The sequence below is a fragment of the Oncorhynchus kisutch genome, linkage group LG9, assembly GCF_002021735.2.
Source record: "Oncorhynchus kisutch isolate 150728-3 linkage group LG9, Okis_V2, whole genome shotgun sequence".
In the NCBI taxonomy this organism is placed as follows: domain Eukaryota; kingdom Metazoa; phylum Chordata; class Actinopteri; order Salmoniformes; family Salmonidae; genus Oncorhynchus; species Oncorhynchus kisutch.
This window is the reverse complement of record NC_034182.2, coordinates 28,018,330-28,037,970: the sequence shown is the minus strand read 5'-3', so window position 1 is coordinate 28,037,970 and position 19,641 is coordinate 28,018,330. Positions and strand designations below refer to the sequence as shown.

Genomic DNA, 19,641 nt, shown 5'->3' with positions numbered 1-19,641 from the left:
TGTGTGTGTGTTTAGCATAACGGTTATCATCATGAAGATGAATTATGTTGTGGAATAAAATTCCTGGAATATTTCTACAGACCATTGGATACAGACAGACGGTGGCACGTTGAGCGAAAACGTAAAGGGAGCATACCTGACGTCATACGCCGCGTTGGCTTGTAATAGTCGAGAGAAAAGTTTTAGACCCCCCCTTATGTTTTTGTTGGGGGAGAAATTGTGGGTAGCGGATCTTGTGAATGTAGCGTGTGCGTGGTTTTTAACCCCTTCGCCGTTAGGGAATTATATATTTTTCTTTGGGGGATATAAACTAAGGCGATATGTTCGTGATATAAGTAGATGTTAAACTTTTGTATTAGTTCTGGCCAGGGCAAACTCACTGCTGGCTAGTGTTGTAAGAGCACTTCTCCTCACCCCCTTCTCCCGTTAGCATAGCTAGTGTTAGCTAACTAGCTACCGTTCTCTTCCATAGTTTGTGTGGTACAGCTGAAAAAAAGTTGCTGGTGAAATGGCGGAAACCAAAATAATATACCACATCGACGAGGAGGAGACGCCGTATTTGGTGAAGATTCAGATTCCTGCCGAAAATATCACTTTGTTGGATTTTAAACAGGTCTTGAACAAGCCCAACTACAAATTCTTCTTTAAGTCTATGGACCAGGACTTCGGGTAAGTGAGAGCCAGTGATGCATGATTGTGCGGTGTCGTGTTGTGGGTTTCAGGCAAATTATGATAATAAAGAAAACCAACCCGAGTCCAGTAGTTGATTAGATACATTGTTGCAAAGTCTATTTATCTTTGACAATAATCCCAAAGACACAAAGGGTGAACTGTTACTACACTTTATTAACGTTAGTTACAATAGTTAAATTAACTGGTAACCATTTAACTGGATTAACTTGCATGATCCAATGTTGCAAATGAAAGGTGTCATTCAGTAACTATGTTTACAGATTTAAATGCGAATATGGATAAAACTGCATTAAAAAACATGCGCATTTTCCCACCAGATGTTTTTATCAAATTGACCTGTTGCAGCAGATTAAAGGCTGTGCGTGATGACATTGTGCACATAAAAATGCAATGGTGTGCAATTCGGGGCGTTCCTGCCCCACCCCCTCGAGCATCCAAATAGTTACTTCATGAACCCCCCCCCCCCCCCCCCCCCCCCCCCAAGTACCCCATTGGTCCATCCCCCCTCCCCCGGTTCAAAAGGGAAATAAAACTATCTGGGGGGTTTTGTGCTCGCCCCCGGAGTATGCCTTGCTAGCCAGCTGGTCGCTACCGCCTGCCGAACCCCTGCCCTTACTGTTGTTAACAGAACTGCGGGAAAACAGTGCCTGCCAGGTGGGGGCTAAGGACACGTTGTCACCCCGCCTTCCGCTAGCACAGCTGGCGAGAGGTTGGGGGATACACCGTGTGCTAGCTATCTTGTTAATTAGCGACACCGTGTGCTAGTTAGCTAGCACGCAGTGTCACTCGCATGCTGTGCACTGGAGAAAACCGAGGGCGGAGGGCTGCGGCGACACTGTGTTAGCTAACTCGCTAGCTTGCTAGTTAGGGACACCGTGTGTTAATTAGCTAACGAGCACACAGTGTCGCCTCCCGCCTGTTGTGTACTGGACTAGTTGGCTAAGCTAGCACACAATGTCCTTCGCTCCCGACTGCCGAACACCTGCCCTCGGCATCGTTGACAGAAATGCAGGGACGAAGGACACTGTTTACCGGTGTACGGCTAGCCAGCAGCTGTTGTCGGCCCCACCCCTTCTGTGGGGTTTATTGGTGGCTGGCATCCAACGTTATTGTGCATTAACACCACCTACTGTACTGGAACTCCCCCGCATCTTAAAAATGGTTCAATAGAAGTATAAATAGGTGTTCCTGCAGATGCTGGAATGCCAACATGCAGGTACGCACTGAATTGCAGTTCGCAATTGCACTTTTCTCAATGTCCCATGTAACAAATAAAAATAAACATTAAATGGGTTTCCATTGTATTTTCAACTCTACTGATCGTTTTCTCAAACATTTCAAATCAAATTACACATGGCTAGCAGATGTTAATGCAAGTGTAGTGAAATGCTTGTGTTTCTAGTTCTGACGGTGCAGCAATATCTAACAAGTAATCTAACAAATCCATAACAACTACCTAATACACACATCTAAATGGATGGAATAAGAATATGTACATGTAAAAATATATGGATGAGCGATGACCAAGCGGCATGAGCAAAATGCAATAGCTGGTATAAAATACTGTATATACATATGAGATGAGTAGTTTAAGATATGTAAACATAATTAAAGTTGCATTATTTAAAGTGAACAATGATTCAAGTCTGTATATAGGCAGAAGCCTCTCTGTTAGTGATGGCTGTTTAACAGTCTGATGGCCTTGAGCTGTTTTTCAGTCTCTCAGTCCCAGCATCGATGCACCTGTACTGACCTCACCTTCTGGATGGTAGCGGGGTGAACAGGTAGTGGCTCGGGTGGTTGTTGTCATTGATCTTTTTGGCCTTCCTGTGACATCGGGTGCTGTAGGTGTCCTGGAGGGCAGGTAGTTTGCCCCGGTGATGCGTTGTGCAGACCACACCAACCTCTGGAGAGCCCTGCGATTGAGGGCTGTGCAGTTGCCGTACCAGGCGGCGATAGAGCCCGACAAGATGCTCTCAATTGTGCATCTGTCAAAGTTTGTGAGGGTTTTAGGTGACAAGCCATATTTCTGCAGCCTCCTGAGGTTGAAGAGGCATTGTTGCGCCTTCTTCACCACACTTTATCCGTGATGTGTACGCCAAGGAACATAAAACGTTCTCCTTTCTCCACTGCTGTCCCGTTGATAGGGGGGTTCTCCCTCTGCTGTTTCCTGAAGTCAACGATCATCTCCTTCGTTTTGTTGATGTTGAGTGAGAGGTTGTTTTCTGACACCACACTCAGTGCCCTCACCTCCTCCCTGTAGGCTGTCCTCCCTGTAGGCTCCCTGTAGGCTGTTGTTGTTGGTAATCAAGCCCACTACTGTTGTCGTCTGCAATCTTGATGATTGAGCTGGAGGTGTGCATGGCCACGCAGTCATGGGTGAACAGGGAGTACAGGAGGGGGCTTAGCACGCACCCTTATGGGGCTCCAGTGTTGAGGATCAGAAAAGTGGAGATGTTGTTTCCTACCCTCACCACCTGGGGGTGGCCCGTCAGATAGTCCAGGACTCAATTGCACAAGGTGGGTTTGAGACTCAGGGCCTTAAGCTTAATGATGAGCTTGGAGGGTACTATGGTGTTGAATGCTGAGCTGTACTCAATGAACAGCATTCTTACATGGGTATTCCTCTTGTCGAGATGGGATAGGGCAGTGTGATGGCGATTGCATCGTCTGTGGAACTGTTGGGATGGTATGCAAACTGAAGTGGGTCTAGGGTGGAAGGTAAGCTGGAGGTTATATGATCCTTGACTAGTCTCTCAAAGCACTTCATAATGACAGAAGTCATTTAGTTCAGTTACCTTTGTCTTTTTGGGTACAGGAACAATTGTGGCCATCTTGAAGCATGTAGGGACAGCAGACTGGGATAGGGAGCGATTGAATATGTACGTAAACACACCAGCCAGCTGGTCTGCGCATGCTCTGAGGATGCGGCTAGGGATGCTGTCTGGGGACAGCAGCCCTGCCAGGGTTGACACATCTTACTCACGTCGACCACGGAGAAGGAGAGGGGGGGCCCGCAGTCCTTGGTAGCGGGCCGTGTTGGTGGCATTGTATTATCCTTAAAGCAGGCAAAGAAGGTGTTTAGTTTGTCTGCAAGCAAGACTTCGGTGTCCGTGACTTGGCTGGTTTTCTTTTTGTAGTCTGTAATTGCATGCGACTTCACTTTGTCCCTATAATGACATTTCACTTGTTTGATTGCCTTACGGAGGGAATAAGTACACTGTTTATGTTCGGCCATATTCAGTCATCTTTCCATGATTAAATGCGATGATTCACGCTTTCACATTTGTGCAAATGCCGCCATCTATCCAAGATTTCTGGTTAGGGTAGGTTTTAATAGTCACAAAGGGTACAACATCTCCAATGCACTTCCTTATAAACTCACTCACCGAATCAGCTTATAAATATGTTATTCTCTGAGGCTGCCCGGAACATTCCTCTGTCTGAGTGATCAAAACAATCTTGAAGAGTAGATTCCAATTGGTCAGACTAGCATTGAATGGTTCTTGTCACTGTGACGATAACCGATGAGAATTCTCTTGGGAGATAATATGGTCTGCATTTGGTTGTATGGAATTCTAGGTCAGGTGAACAAAATAACCTGAGTTCCTGTATGTTGTTATGATTACACCACGAGTCATTAATCATGAAGCCTTCGCCCTCGCCCTTCTTCCCAGAGAGATGTTTATTTCTGTCGGCGCAATGCATGAAGAAACCCGGTAGCTGTACCGACTCTGACAACATATCCCGAGAGAGCCATGTTTCCATGAAACAAGAGAACATTACAATCTCTGATGTCTCTCTGGAGGAGAAATATGCCCAAATTGTCTACCTTGTTGTCTAGAGACTGGACATTGGTGAGTAATATACTCAGAAACGGTGGGTGGTGTGCATGCCTTCGAAGTCTGACCAGGAGGCTGCTCCGTCTAACTCTTCTGCAGCAACGTTGTTTTGGGTCGGCCTTTTTGATTAGATCTAATGTCCTGGTTGGTGATCCGAACAAAGGATCCGCTTCCTTTATAACATGTTTGTGTTATATAGCAAGTGTGCCCACTCTAGTATTGGCGCATGCGCTCTAGCCAACAGCTCGCAGATATACAGTGCAGGCATAGCCTACATGAGATTATTATGGACAGAAGAGCAAGATTGTTTTGATTTGTCAAACGGCATTTGATCATGTCACCAGAATAAGACCCTCAATATTTATTAGAAAGGAGCATCAAGTTCATCACCTTACACTTTCAACACCCTGTGAAGTTCATCATAATTAATGTAATCTGTAGCCTAATAAACGGCATGCTTTCCCTACAAGTCTTAGTGGGTGGACCGCATGTTATTGCGTGACTCCCAAATGGACTTCGATATGATGGTTATTATTACATGTGCATAAAAGTACATGTAATAATATTCTAAATAGATTTTAGAATATTCGCGTGAAAATCTGTCGCCAATTAGTTACAAAATTGGCTAGTGGGAGAAAATAAGTGTCATGAGAAGGGGGAAACGCTTGAGTTGATCTAATGCAGTGGTTCTTAACCTGGGTTCGATCGAACCCCAGGGGTTCGGTGAGTCAGTCTCAGGGGTTCGGCGGAGGTCAAGACAAACATCCGACTCATATGATTCGTGATGACACGCCCTGCTTGGCCTATCTGTGCTGCAGGGAATGTGGTACGCTCAGTAGTCGACTTGTGACTGTCGTGATGGTACGTCTTGTGATTTCTTACTTAATATTTTAATCCCTTCATACTTACTATGTCGAGCAAAAAAAGAAAGTGGTCGGACGAATATGTACAATATGGATTCACATGTATAACGGAACGTGATGGGAGTCAGCGTCCTAACTGCATGATTTGCATTGCCAAGTTGAGCAATTCTAGTCTAGCACCGGCAAAACTAAGAGAATACTTCCTTAAGCTGCATGGAGATGGAAAATACAAGAACACCACGCTCGCTGAATTCAAGGTGAAGAGAGACAGATTCAATGAAAAGGCTACTCTGCCTGTTCTCGGCTTTGTACCCATCAACAAACCGATCCTCACAGCATCGTACGAAGTACCTGATCGCAAAGCAGGGCAAACCACACACCATTGGTGAAACACTCATAAAACCAGCTGTGTTGAAGATGGCGAATATCATGCTGGGAAAAGAGGCTGAAGTTAAGTTATCCCAAATTCCTCTTTCAAATGGACACCATCAGCGACAGAATAGAGGACATGAGCAAAGACATCTTGGCTCAAGTAGTTGCTGATCTGATTTCAAGCCCGGCAAAATTCAGCCTTCAACTCGACGAGACCACAGACGTTGTCAATCTAAGCCAGCTTGCTGTATTCGTGCGCTATGTGAAAGACGGCGTGATAAAGGAAGATTTGTTTTATTTTGTAAGCCTCTTACAACCACAACTAAGGCAGCCGATGTGAAGAAACTTGTGGATGAGTTCTTCAAAGACAACAATCTTTCGTGGGATATGGTTTCTGCAGTTTGTTCGGGCGGAGCTCCAGTCATGCTGGGAAGAGTCTGGTTTTGGTGCGCTCGTGAAAGCCGATGCACCACACATAATTGTTATGCATTGTATTCTGCACAGGCATGCGTTGGCAACAAAAACCTTGCCTCCAAAACTGGCAGAAGTATTAAAAAGTGTAGTGGAATGCGTGAACTATGTGCGAACTAGTGCTCTGAGGCACCGCATCTTCAGTGAGCCGTGTAAAGAAATTGGCTCTGAATTCGATGTACTTCTGTACCATTCTAACGTTCGGTAGTTATCCCGGGGACAGGTGCTGAATCGTGTTTTTGCCATGCGTGTGGAATTAGCCCTGTTTTTGCAAGAGCACCAACATTGTCATGCAGATTGCGTAAAAAATTCTGAGTTCATTCTCATTTTAGCGTATATGGCTGATATCTTCGCAGCTCTCAATCATCTCAATCAAAAGGTGCAGGGCAGTGGAGTCAACATCATCGAAGCGGAGGAAAACCTGAAGGCTTTTAAAAAAAAGCTACCGGTATGGAAACGACGAACAGAGAACGATAACTTCAAACTTTCCCCTGCTGGACGACTGTGTAAGTAAGATCGAAGATGTATCTGGAATCGGAGACATTTCTGTACCCGCGGAACTGAAGCAAGCAATTGCCACGCACTTAGATGAGCTTGCAAAGTCTCTCGACGGATACTTCCCTACAAGAGAGTCCTTTTCGAGGATGCTGGACATAAAAATGAAGAAAAGGAACAGACTTTGTTGCGAAAATGACATGAGAGTGGCACTTGCCAAGGTGAAGCCGCACATTTCTGAACTGGTCTCTGAAAGGCAACAGCAGAAGTCACACTGATTTGCAGTAAATATTCATTATTTTGTTTTTGTGTGAAAATCATGTTTTGATGATTTTGTTCTTTGAACACAGTGATGTTAATTTTGTGATGTTCATTTTGTGATGTTCATTTTGTGCACCAGTAAATATATACATATGTTTTGAATTTGAAAAAAATAATATTTTATTTTTCCAATTAAGAAGGGTTCGGTACCTCCAAGGTTAAGAACCACTGATCTAATGTTTGGAATAGGGATTTGTGATTTTATCTTTAGACAGTTAATGCAACAAGGTGACACATTTGGTTGGCCTGTTAGGATATTATAATAGTATTTAATTGAATTCAATAAGGACAATGTCCCATAACGTTACCCAATTTTGTGTATGACTGTCACCTATCAAAGAGGTAGGGGATGTGGGGGGTCAATGACTGCACAAAGAAAGCCAAACCATCTCTCTATCCATCATACCCCTCCTGATCTCTCATAGGTAAGACCAGGCAAACATACTAGTGTCCAAATATGGGTCAAAGCATAACTTCCGGCATAAATACTGTCTTTACATTGGACACCACAATGAAGAAAAACCCTTCTCACTCTGGCTGTTACCCTGGCTGTTCTCATCACTAATTCCCATCTCTCTCTCTCCGTGAGCTTGTGAAATCCTCAGCTTTTCTTCCCTTTTGGGAACTGGGCCAAGTTTTTGTCTCCCCTAACACCCTAGCTTGGCTGGCTGCAACCCCTGTATACCTCCCTTTCTCCTCTCTCTCTCCTTCTTTTCTCCCATTTAAATCCTCCAGACTGAAAGAGCTATCTGCTCTTGCAATTAATCTTTCTTTGGTGGCTGCCTGTCAGTTGTGCATTTCCCTAGGTTGAATGGAATGCATGTTTGTGGTGGAGTTTGACTGATGAGACCTAGGGCTTCTGTTAAACTCATTACTTGCAGTTAAACTGCTGAAGTTTTGTTAAGCTAGCAAAACGTACTTTGATGTCTCTCTCGGATGTTACTGAACGCGAAACCAAGACACCATGTTATGTTTTTAAAACGGGCACTAAAACAATCAAATGCTCCTGCTTCATTAGTGGGGCTCCCGGGTGGCACAGCGGTCTAAGGCTGTATTACAACCGGCCGTGATTGGGTGTCCCATAGGGTGGCGCACAATTGGTCCAGCGTCGTTAGGGTTCGGCCGGGGTTGGCCCTCATTGTAAATAAGAATTTATTATCTGACTTGCCTAGTTAAATAAAGGTTAAATCCATTTTTAAAAATGTGAGTTGTGGTCAAGCCGTTGGAAGTGTCTGACTCCTGGGTTCGTTAGACCTAAGCCTACTTCTACCACAACCGCAACATTTTGAAACATCTCAAGAGTCAGTTACAAGTAGGCTACATTTAAACCCAGCTCAAAGGAGTCAGCTGCCCAATCAAAACAGAGCTCGTCAGCCTGAGGCCTCAGTAAAGTAACTAAAGCATTGGTGTGTGTGTGTGTGTGTGTGTGTGTGTGTGTGTGTGTGTTTGCCTGTTCTGTTTGTGTTTTGTTTCCTGGAGTGCGAGCCAGCTGTCAGACAGGCTGTGTGTGGCAGTCAGAGCAGAGCTGAGCAGTGTGGAGCAGACCAGATCGGGGACCAGGGGTTGGACAGAGGCCATATGCTTGGTGTCTGGCCATGGCAGAATCAACAGGAAGAGAGTGGGGTGGGGAGAGGGGTCGGGGTAGTCGAAGTGAATGGTGGTTTTGGGTGTGCTGTGCGAGAGATTAGTAGATGGGAGAGAACGTGTGTTTGCTTGGGGTGTGCGAGGCAAAGAAGTAACGGCTAGGAGGGAGGTGCTGGGCAAGAATGTCAGGTTTTAGGATTCCAAGGGGATTCTGAATTTCCAAGATGTGTTTGTGTTTGAGACATTTTCGAGTGAGTTGGTGAAATAGTTTGCGGTGAGGTCATTTTGTTTGGAATGGTGAGGTATGCAGACTATTACCCTGTTAGGGATAGAATGTTGCATCTGTCCCTTTCTGGATGCAATCTGAGTCTGACCTCTTAGCAAGAAAGAACAGGATAGACCGAGGGCAAGAGAAAGGGGGCAACTGAAAGGATTGAAAGAGACTGAGAGCGAGAGATGAGAAAGAGGGCACGATAGGGGGTAAAGACGGGTTCTCACATTCACCCACTCCAGCACTGTCACACAAGGCCCGCCTCCAGCCTGTGACATGCCTCCCCGGTGCCCACAACAATCTGTCCCTGTGCTGCTTACACTCAAAACAACAGCTGCTCACACTCACCCACAAAACCAACCCTCAACAGCTGCTTACAAAACCCCAGAGTGGGGCAGAGCTGACCATACTACACCCCCCCCCCACACACACACACACACACACACACACACACACACGTACACACAAAATGGTGCATGTGTACACACACACACACACTGGCCAACCAAACCACACACACAAAACATCAGGCATAGAGGCAAATAAAGATGAAAAGGCTTAGCTGTAAGTCTTTAGGCAGTCAGTTAAACGTTTCCTCTACACAGTACTCATGTCAAGCTCAGGTCCTAAGTACTGCAGTAATAACATAGTGGCTCATACAGACAAATATTACACAGCAAACTCTGTCTCACTGACGTTGTATAAGTGGATGCAGAGCAAAAGAAGAGGAATGGATTTCTAATTCTCAAGAAACAATGGCTGGTCCGTGAGAGTTTCAGATGTAGTTGTAGGGAGTGTGTATCTATCTCCATTGTGGTTCGGGAAGGACGCTGAGTCATTGGGAAACGAACGCAGCGGTGTCCTCATGTTGCTCTTTACGTCGGTCTCCGCGTATGGGTTTACAGTATTTGTTTTGTCTCTGTGTTTTCACTTAGCCTCATCTCTTTTTTTTCTTCTCTTTTTTTAAGGGTGGTGAAGGAAGAGATCTCAGACGACAGTTCCAAGCTCCCCTGCTTCAACGGACGAGTGGTGTCATGGGTAAGGGCAAACTGGTAGAGGTAGACGGTCCACAGCTTTCTTGGACCAGTGAAAGGGCAGCAGTAGAAGGGAGACAGAGGAGGAATGCCTGAATCGCTACAAACTATTTTTCCAGGACCGAATTGTAAAAGTCAAGTTCCCAAGTCGGAACAATACTGCTGAGTTGGACCTAGCAGTTCAAATGTATCATAAACTGCTCAAAGTGAGCTTTGAACCAGAGCCAGAGATGTAGGCTACAGACTCTGGCAAACTCAGTCTGAGTTTCAGAGTTTAAAACGATCTCCACATTGGCGTCAAGTTCCAAGACCATTACACGATCTTCTAAGAATGCCAATTAGAACGTTATTGTCATGGAACGTTTGGTGCCAGCATGGCGGCCATTTCTCTACCGACCTCTGTGGCTATGACCCTGCTTTAACTACTAAAAAGGCACTGACAAAAACCCACTATCATGAACACCTTGGTCTGTGAATGTAACTACGTCCTCAAATGTCCTCACTTATGATCATATTACCTACCCTAAAGAACATGCAGGATATGAGTCCTGCAGACAAAACATTGTGACTTGTCCCGGTTGGGAGGAAAACATCTGCCAAGTGCATATGAAGGAGAAGAAAGGAGCGAGAGCGGGATTAAAAGGGTTGGACAAAGAGAGGAGGCCATAGGGACTGACACAAGATAGGATGGAGGGTCCCAGAGGGATGACTGCTCTATAGTCAAACAGCCATTTAGAAGAACGAGGGAAGGAAGAGAGCTTAAAGAAAAGAAAGGGGGAAAAGTGTTCTGTGGCACTGTGTCTGACACCTTAGAGGGGATATTCAATCAAAACTACAAACTGGTTTTCAGGGGAAGGTTCAGGACAGAACTGTATCCATGAAACTAGAACACATTTGAATGGATGCTTTGTTCAGTATCCTTTGTCATAGAGGATTTTGAAACGTATAGAAACCCAGAATCTTTGTTGAAAGATAATTTGTTGGCTTTTTAGCCCCTCTCCAGGCAGACTGGTCTGTGTAGGAGTATTTTGGGTCTGTAGGGAGTAGGTAATTGGATGCCTTGCGCAAGGTCAGGGATTGGCAACTGGCCCTTTGAGTAAAAAACCTTAGTTAACAACCTAAAAAATTGACTTAAAAACTAAAATAATAATTCCTCTTCTTCCACCTGTTTTATTTTAATTTTAAATGTTTTATTTTATTTTTTAATTTTTTTAATCATCCCCTTTCAACTCCTTTTCCCCTCTTTCCCTCCTCTGTCCACCCCTTCCAAATCTCTGTCCCTCCCGCTCTCCTCAGTTGGTTTCATCAGACACGCCAGGAGCAGCAGAGCCAGTACCACCAGTCCTTCCTCCACCCCCAGCAGAAGTCCGGCCCCCGCCCTCACCCCCTCCTCCCCTCCCACCCCCACCTGTTGAGAGGACCGGGGGCATCGGTGACTCCAGACCCCCATCATTCCAGTATGAGCGCACACCCTCTCCCACAGTCCCAAATAATCAGTGTGCTACTCTAATGTATCTCGTACTGTATCTAACGTATTCTATGACAGAATACCTCAGTCACTCCAGCTATCATGTTACCTACTGTTAAATACAACGGCCCATTTGAACATGATCTGAGCCTGTGCCGCCTATTGACAGTAAGCACCTGGTCTGGGAACAGGTTCTAGTTACTGTCTGTCTAGGTTATAATACACTGCAAACTTGGGTTCAGATAGTATTTAAAATCATTAGCTGCACTATATAGAGTTTTCCTGGTGCAATGAGACCAGTGGAATGGCCCCAAAAGTACAAACCCGCCCATCTAGCACTCAAGGCAGACTAAAGTAATCGCTCAAAGTTCTTGAAAATTAAGATTTCAAATACTATTTGAACCCAACCTTAACTAGGCTTAATCCATTGCTTCCTATTCATACACATTGTCCTCATAGGTCGTAATACGATCTGTGTTGTGGCCTATATTATTAGACATTAGGTGTGCGCTGCTATTTGTGTTTTATTAATAATGTATGTTCCAGAGCTTTCCCTACTTTAACCCTCTCCCCTATGCAGTCCCAATGCAGCAGGCAGTGTGGAGAACCTGGATGACCAGACAGAAACAGAGTCTGTGGTGTCCTACAGGAGAGAGAGACCCAGACACAGGGAGGCCATGGAGCAACATGGTGAGCACTCTGCACCGCCTGCTCTTTGTCACATGATGGTTTCCACTAGATAGAACAGCCACAAAGTAAAAATGGCTAATAGAACAGCCACAAAGTCAAAATGGCTAAATCATAAAAATTCATGAAAACAAGGTTGTTATTTTTGGTCCTAATTTAAGGTTAGGCATAAGGTTAGCAGTGTGGTTAAGGTTTAAAATCTCTTTTTTTTTTTGTGGCTGTGGTAACTATTGACGAACCATGATGGAACGGCACTGGGTCATGTTCAGTAGGGCACTGTAATGGAACATTTTACAATGGAGAATGACAATGAGCGTTTCTTATTGGGCAATGTCAGGCTTCCCGTTTTCAAAATGTTTTGTCTACTGAACGCAACCCTTGTTCTAGTGGTAATAGCAATTGACATTGATAACATGAATAAACATAAAATCCATAGTTAACCCTCCATCTCTCTTCCTCTTCTCCCCCTGCTCTCCTATCTGTCGCTCTCTCGATCTCTGGTGCGTCAGGGCCTAGGATGAACGGCCAGAGCCGCATGGAGCGCCACCTAGCGGGCTATGAGAGCGCTACCACGGTGATGAGCAGCGAGCTGGACACCACCAGTTTCTGTGACTCTGAGGATGACGACACCATGAGCCGGTTCAGCAGCTCCACAGAGCAGAGCACGGCGTCCAGGCTGCTCAAACGCCACCGCAGGCGCAAGAAACAGCGCCCGCCCAGGCTAGAAAGGGTAATGAATTCTTCCTCCCTCTCTTAATTTTTGACTTAAGTTTGCGTTTTAAGTCAAATGTCCCATTCTGCTTTGGAATTGATTGCGTTTTCCCTTTTCTTGTCCCAGGCGTCATCGTTCAGCAGCGTGACGGACTCCACCATGTCTCTAAACATCATCACCGTCACGCTCAACATGGGTCAGTAACGTTTCGCCGTCTGTTCCCCGACACCACTCCCCCTCTTATGTCTTCCACCCATCTCTCTTGACCCTCTCTTTGACTGTCGAGCTTTTTCACTCGTTATTTTAGACCACCTAACCAGTACTCTGCGTGTCCATTTTTGGAAAAACCTCCAGTCGTTCTGGAAATAGCCGGGTGAAACCTGCCTGATCTTTGCAATAGATCACGTTCTGTGAAGTGAAACGGAACTTAAGCGCTCAGTCTGCTTTACCAGGCTATAGACATCCACCCCTCCCAACACATTTCTACCCTGTGACCTGAACTCCATGTCTCACTACCACTTCCTCCCTTCTCTCCTCCTGTCACGTCTCTATCCTTCTCTCTTCACTTGCTGTCACAACTCTTACCACCACCTCACAGAGGTTCTTTATCTCAGGGAACTTTCTTCCTAAAAGTTTGAGATGAAATAACCAATATCCTCTTCCCTCCCACAGAGAAGTATAACTTCCTAGGCATCAGCATCGTGGGCCAGAGTAACGAGAGAGGGGATGGGGGCATCTATATCGGTTCCATCATGAAGGGAGGGGCGGTGGCTGCCGACGGACGCATCGAACCCGGGGACATGCTGCTTCAGGTGTGTGTGTGACTGACCGGGGTAACTAGATTACCAGTTATATATATATATATCGAGTTGGACCGTTCATATCTACGGACTCTCTTTCTCCTCAAGGTGAACGACATCAACTTTGAGAACATGAGCAACGACGACGCGGTGCGCGTGCTGAGGGAAATCGTGCACAAACCGGGGTGCGTTTCAGACCTAAGGACATCAGTACATTTACACGGTCCAGCCCTTTTGCCTGCGCTCAATGGGGAAATGCCAGTTGATACGCGATGGTGACCTGTCCTTCTGTCTCCCTCAGGCCCATCATCCTGACAGTGGCTAAGTGCTGGGACCCGTCACCTCAGGGCTACTTCACCCTCCCCCGCAGTGAGTAGCAGCCTGCACGCCTCGTCTCTACCACAGAGTTGTACAGCTACTCTGGCTCTATGATCTTTGACACTGAGTGTACATAACATTAGGAACACCTTCCTAATATTGAGTTGCACCCCTTTTTGCCCTCGGAACATTCTACATTTCTCGGGGCGTGGACTCCGCAAGGTGTCGAAAGCGTTCCACAGGGATGCTGGCTCATGTTGACTCCAATGCTTCCCACAGTTGTCAAGTTGGCTGGATGTCCTTTGGGTGATTGACCATTCTTGATACACACATGAAACTGTTGAGCATGAAAAACCCAGCAGAGTTGCAGTTCTGACACACTGAAACCGGTGCGCCTGGCACTTAAATATTTTCTTGTCCCGTCACCCTCTGAATGGTGCACATACACAATCCATGTCTCAATTGTCTCCAGGCTTAAAAATCCTTCTTTAACCTGTTTCATCCCCTTAATCTACACTGATTGAGGGCGATTTAACAAGTGACATCAATAAGGGATCTTAGCTTTCACCTGGTCAGTCTGTCATGGAAAGAGCAGCTGTCCCTATTCTTTTGTACACTGTGTATAGTGGGGCCATCAATACTTTATCCTATGAAATGTCAAAGAAATTACATTTTTGAGATCTCGTGTACCCCCCCCCCCCTCTCGCTGTAGATGAGCCGATCCGGCCCATAGACCCAGCAGCATGGGTGAGCCATTCGGTAGCCCTGGCGGGGGCCTACCCTCCCTACACCGGCAGCTCTGCTCTCAGCACCATCACCACCACCTCTGTCACTGAGACAGAACGTGAGTACCGCACGCTCTTTCTTTTTTCTCTCTCTCTTTGGCTACTCTCTACATATTACCGCTCTCTTTTCAACTTTCTCACTCTTTTAAACATTTACCTTCTCGCCCTTTCTCTCTCCACTTGACTGACCCCCAGTCTATTCTCTCTTACTTAGTTTTCCTCTCTGTTTCTCTCATTTCTGCCCTCCTCCCTCTCTCTCTTTTATTTTTATCGTGGTCTATCCATTCCCTTGTCGCGTGCCAGGCGTTTTATACCCGACCTTGGCACCGGAAGCACAAGCCACATCTGTCTTTCTCTTCTAGTCTACAGCTTTTTTATGTGGTCAATGATGGCTGTCTACCTCCCTCTGTTTTTACCCTTCCTTTTCTAATCTCAGCAGAAGAAGAAACGTCCTCTCACTGTCGACTGCGTTTATTTTCAGCAAACTTAACGTGTAAATATTTGTATGAACATAATATTCAACAACTGAGACAAACTAAACAAGCTCCACAGACATGTGACTAACAGAAATTGAATAATGTTCCCCTGAACAAAGGGGGGGGGTCAAAGGTAAGTCAGTATCTGGTGTGGCCACCAGCTGCATTAAGTACGGCAGTGCATCTCCTCATGGACTGCACCAGATTTGCCAGTTCTTGCTGTGAGATGTTAGCCCACTCTTCCACCAGCCCTCACCCTCTGATCCAACAGGTCCCAAACGTGCTCAATGGAATTGAGATCCAGGCTCTTCGCTGGCCGTGGCAGAACACTGACATTCCTGTCTTGCAGGAAATCACGCACAGAACGAGCAGTATGGCTGGTGGCATTGTCATGCTGGAGGGTCATGTCAGGATGAGCCTGCAGGAAGGGTACACATGAGGGAGGAGGATGTCTTCCCTGTAACGCACAGCGTTGAATTGCCTGCAATGACAACAAGCTCAGTCTGATGATGCTGTGACACACTGCCCCAGACCATGACGGACTCTCCACCTCCAAATCGATGCTGCTCCAGAGTACAGGTCTCGGTGTAACGCTCATTCGTGCGACGATAAACGTGATTCCGACCATCACCCCTGGTGAGACAAAACCGCGACTGGTCAGTGAAGAGCACTTTTTGCCAGTCCCGTCTGGTCCAGCGACGGTGGGTTTGTGCCCATAGACGATATTGTTGCCGGTGATGTCTGGTGTGGATCTGCCTTACAACAGGCCTACAAGCCCGCAGTCCAGCCTCTTAGCCTATTGCGGACAGTCTGAGCACTGATGGAGGGATTGTGCTTTCCTGGTGTAACTCGGGAAGTTGTTGTTGCCATCCTGCACCTGTCCCGCAGGTGTGATGTTCAGATGTACCGATACTGTGCAAGTGTTGTTACACGTGGTCTCCCACTGTGAGGACGATCAGCTACATCTCACATTGGAATTTATTGCTCTGGCCACATCTGCAGTCCTCATGTCTCCTTGCAGCATGACTAAGGCACGTTCACGCAGATGAGCAGGGACCCTGGGCATCTGACATTTGGTGTTTTTCAGAGTCAGTAGAAAGGCCTCTTTAGTGTTCTAAGTTTTCATAACTCTGACCTTAATTGCTTACCGTCTGTAAGCTGTTAGTGTCTTAATGACCATTCCACAGGTGCATGTTCATTAATTGGTTAATTGAGCAAGCATGAGAAACAGTGTTTAAACCCTTTACAATGAAGATCTGTGAAGTTATTTGGATTTTTACGAATTATCTTTGAAAGACAGGGTCCTGAAAAATGGACGTTTCTTTTTTTTTGCTGAGTTTCTCTCTCCTCAAACCTACCCCCCTTTCTCTCCTTTTATTTCTCCATCTATCTTCCTCATTTTCTATCTCCCCCTCTCTTTTTCTCCTTTTCTGTATCTCTTACTCCTTTTCTATCTCTCCAGGTTTTGATGACTTCAACCTGTCCCTGCACTCTGACATGGCGTCGGTTGCTAAGGCCATGGCCTCCCCAGAGTCTGGCCTGGAGGTCAGAGACAGGATGTGGCTCAAGATCACCATCCCCAATGCCTTCCTGGGTGAGTTAGAGCATGGGGCCTCATCAGGCCTCTGTATCAAGATAAAAAGGAAACATTTAAAGGGATCAAACTAATGACCCTCTTTCCTCATCCTCTCTCGCTGGCTCTCTCTCTCATGTCTCTCTCTCTCGTGTCTGTCTCTCTCTCTCTCGTGTGTCTGTCTCTCTCTCATGTGTCTCTTTCTCTCTTGTTGTCTCTCTCTCTCGTGTGTCTATCTCCAGGTTCTGATGTGGTGGAGTGGCTGTACCACCACATCGAGGGCTTCCAGGACCGCCGCGAGGCCAGGAAGTACGCCAGCAACCTGCTGAAGGCCGGCTTCATCCGCCACACGGTCAACAAGATCACCTTCTCAGAACAGTGTTACTACATCTTCGGAGACTTCAGCGACTGTGAGAACTGTGAGTACCAGGGGGGCACTTATGCTGAAGAAAAATCATTTTGATTGCTTAGATTTTTTTATTTGAATGAATTTATTTGTTGAAAGGTTAATGCCTATATCTTCTTAATAGCTGTAAGAGCTTATTCAAACCCTTTGCCCAAATGAGTTCTTCAACCAGTTAAAGTTGAACTCTCTCTCTCCTTGCCCCCTCCCTCATTACTTCTCCCCTCCCCGTCCCCCCAGACATGGCCAACCTGTCCCTGATTGACAACGACGGCTCCAGCGGGGCCTCCGACCAGGACACCCTGGCCCCCTTGCCCCTCCCGGGGGCCACGCCTTGGCCCCTGCTACACTCCTTCCCTTCCTTCCAGTACCCCCACCCCCACCCCTACTCCAGCCAGCCCCCACCCTACCATGAGCTGTCCAGCTACAGCTTCGCTCCAGGCAGCACGGGCACAGCCAGTCAGCACAGTGAAGGTAAGGGGGAGGTAGGGAAGGAGGGAAAGCTGTCCGGGGTGGGTGTCACATCGGTGGCCAATGTCCAAATTGTGACAGCATTATGGATACTAAAGAAATAACCATTAATGTGTGAGAGCTGGCAGTTGTAATCCGTTCTAACCCCTGTGTTTATCCCCCTAGGGAGCCGGAGCAGTGGGTCAACGCGGAGCGAGGGGGGTGAGAGGCGACGAGGCAGTAAGGGGGGTCAAGGCAGTACGGCGGGAGGAGGAGAGAAGTCCCCTTCTGGAGGAGGGGAAGGGGGGGACTCTCGCTCGGGCAGCGGCAGCGAATCAGAATACTCAGTCCGCAGCAGCCTGAGGCGGGGCCACGGCTCGGCCACGCCTAGCGAGCACAGCCACTCCTCACAGCGCTCGCATCATCATCATCACCGCATGCCACCGCCTCCCCACATGTCGCCCTATCCCCCGGGGATGCCCATGCCCTACAACCCTATGATGGTGATGATGGTGCCCCAGCACCCACACCCACACATGGGACCCCCAAACATGGGACACCCCCACCAGTACCCCCAGCAGCACCCCTCGGTCCCCATGCACCCGGGCATGGGCCCCTCTGTCCCTGGAGGACCACCCGGGGCCCCCCCAACCCGTGACCTGGGCTCTGTTCCCCCCGAGCTGACGGCCTCGCGCCAGTCCTTCCACCTAGCCATGGGCAACCCCAGCGAGTTCTTTGTGGATGTCATGTAGTCTGATGACGTGCGTGTGAAGAGAGTGACTATTGATGTGAGGTTTAGGAGTTTCCCTCTTTGGGGAGTGAATATTCTAGTCTATGCTGGTAATTAACTTGTGGTCTGATTAGGACCTAGTAGATTGGTGTCACTCATTTCATGTCTTGTAAGAACAGGGTTCAACAGTGAGTCAGAGGAATTTTGGCACAGTATCATAAAAGACATGAAATGCATCATGTCTGGTTTCCCTTTTCTGAATATACTGGCATACATCTTGACTTGCAACTCCGAAACATGCTGCTGGACTCTCCATGTCAGAAAAGCAACTCTTCTCGTTTTATTTAAAACGTGTGTGTGTGTGTGTGTATTGGTTTAGTTCTGCTTCTGAAATCACTGATTTCAAAATCAAATTCTATTTGTCACATACACATATTTAGCATTTGTGATTGCGGTTGAAGTGAAACGCTTGTGTTCCTATCGCCAACATTTAGTTAATAGCGTTTGGCTGACTGGGTGGGTGTGAGTAACTGTAGTGGTGGTTCATTAAAACGACTGAAGTAACGGACTGGCCAAATGAGCTGTCGCCAAGTGTACTGAGAGGACTCGGACAGTAGAGGGCGCCACTTCCTCTTTTATAATTGATCATGTTGTGTTGATAATGGCATTTGGGGCTGTATCACGTGACTCATAAGTGCCTTATTTTCAGCCATTAGCCTCCTAAAAGACATGTATGAAATGTATTATGTCTCAAGCCCATTTTTTTTCATGAACTTGTGTGCCAACTAGTTTTTATTGTATTATTTTTGCCTTTGTATATATCTATAATAACTTCCATGTAAATGCAATAGTATAGAATAGTATAGAATAGTGAACTTGTGAAGCTGGCAATCAGAGGATAAAGACCTCAAATTACAAGAATGGGTACCATGTACTGTAACCATGTCTAGGACTATGTGGCATAAGAAATGGTACTTCAGGCTGACGAAGGCACACCAAAAACTGTACTTTTGGGATTGAATCATGAGTTTTCTCTTCAAATAACTGTGATTCCTCCTCATCCTCTTGCCTCATATTTTGTATGTTAATGACACGCGTTAGCATCCATTTTGTACGAAGGAATATATAGAAGATGACAACGATGATGTATAACCGAACCATAAAGGTGCTAAATGAAGTATAGCAGTGTCACCTTGGTGTCCTCCTTGTTTGATTTCATTATTGTCACTTTTTGTTTCTGTATTTTAGAATAAATTTGTAATAGACTGAAAATGAGACTTTTTTTTAGAATAT

At 46.4% G+C, this 19,641-nt stretch overlaps 1 protein-coding gene across 1 annotated transcript; it reads left to right on the top strand.

Annotated features, from left to right (window-relative positions):
* The first annotated feature begins 151 nt into the window (after window positions 1-151).
* LOC109897017 (segment polarity protein dishevelled homolog DVL-2-like) lies at window positions 152-19,539 on the top strand. The gene is made up of 14 exons (XM_020491505.2): window positions 152-669; window positions 9,881-9,950; window positions 11,243-11,403; window positions 11,995-12,104; window positions 12,611-12,831; window positions 12,940-13,009; window positions 13,486-13,625; window positions 13,722-13,798; window positions 13,915-13,982; window positions 14,644-14,775; window positions 16,655-16,786; window positions 17,008-17,184; window positions 17,409-17,642; window positions 17,805-19,539. Exons 1-14 carry the CDS (start codon window positions 509-511, stop codon window positions 18,368-18,370), a joined length of 2,319 nt encoding a protein of 772 aa, XP_020347094.1. The 5' UTR covers window positions 152-508; the 3' UTR covers window positions 18,371-19,539.
* Window positions 19,540-19,641: the final 102 nt, after the last annotated feature.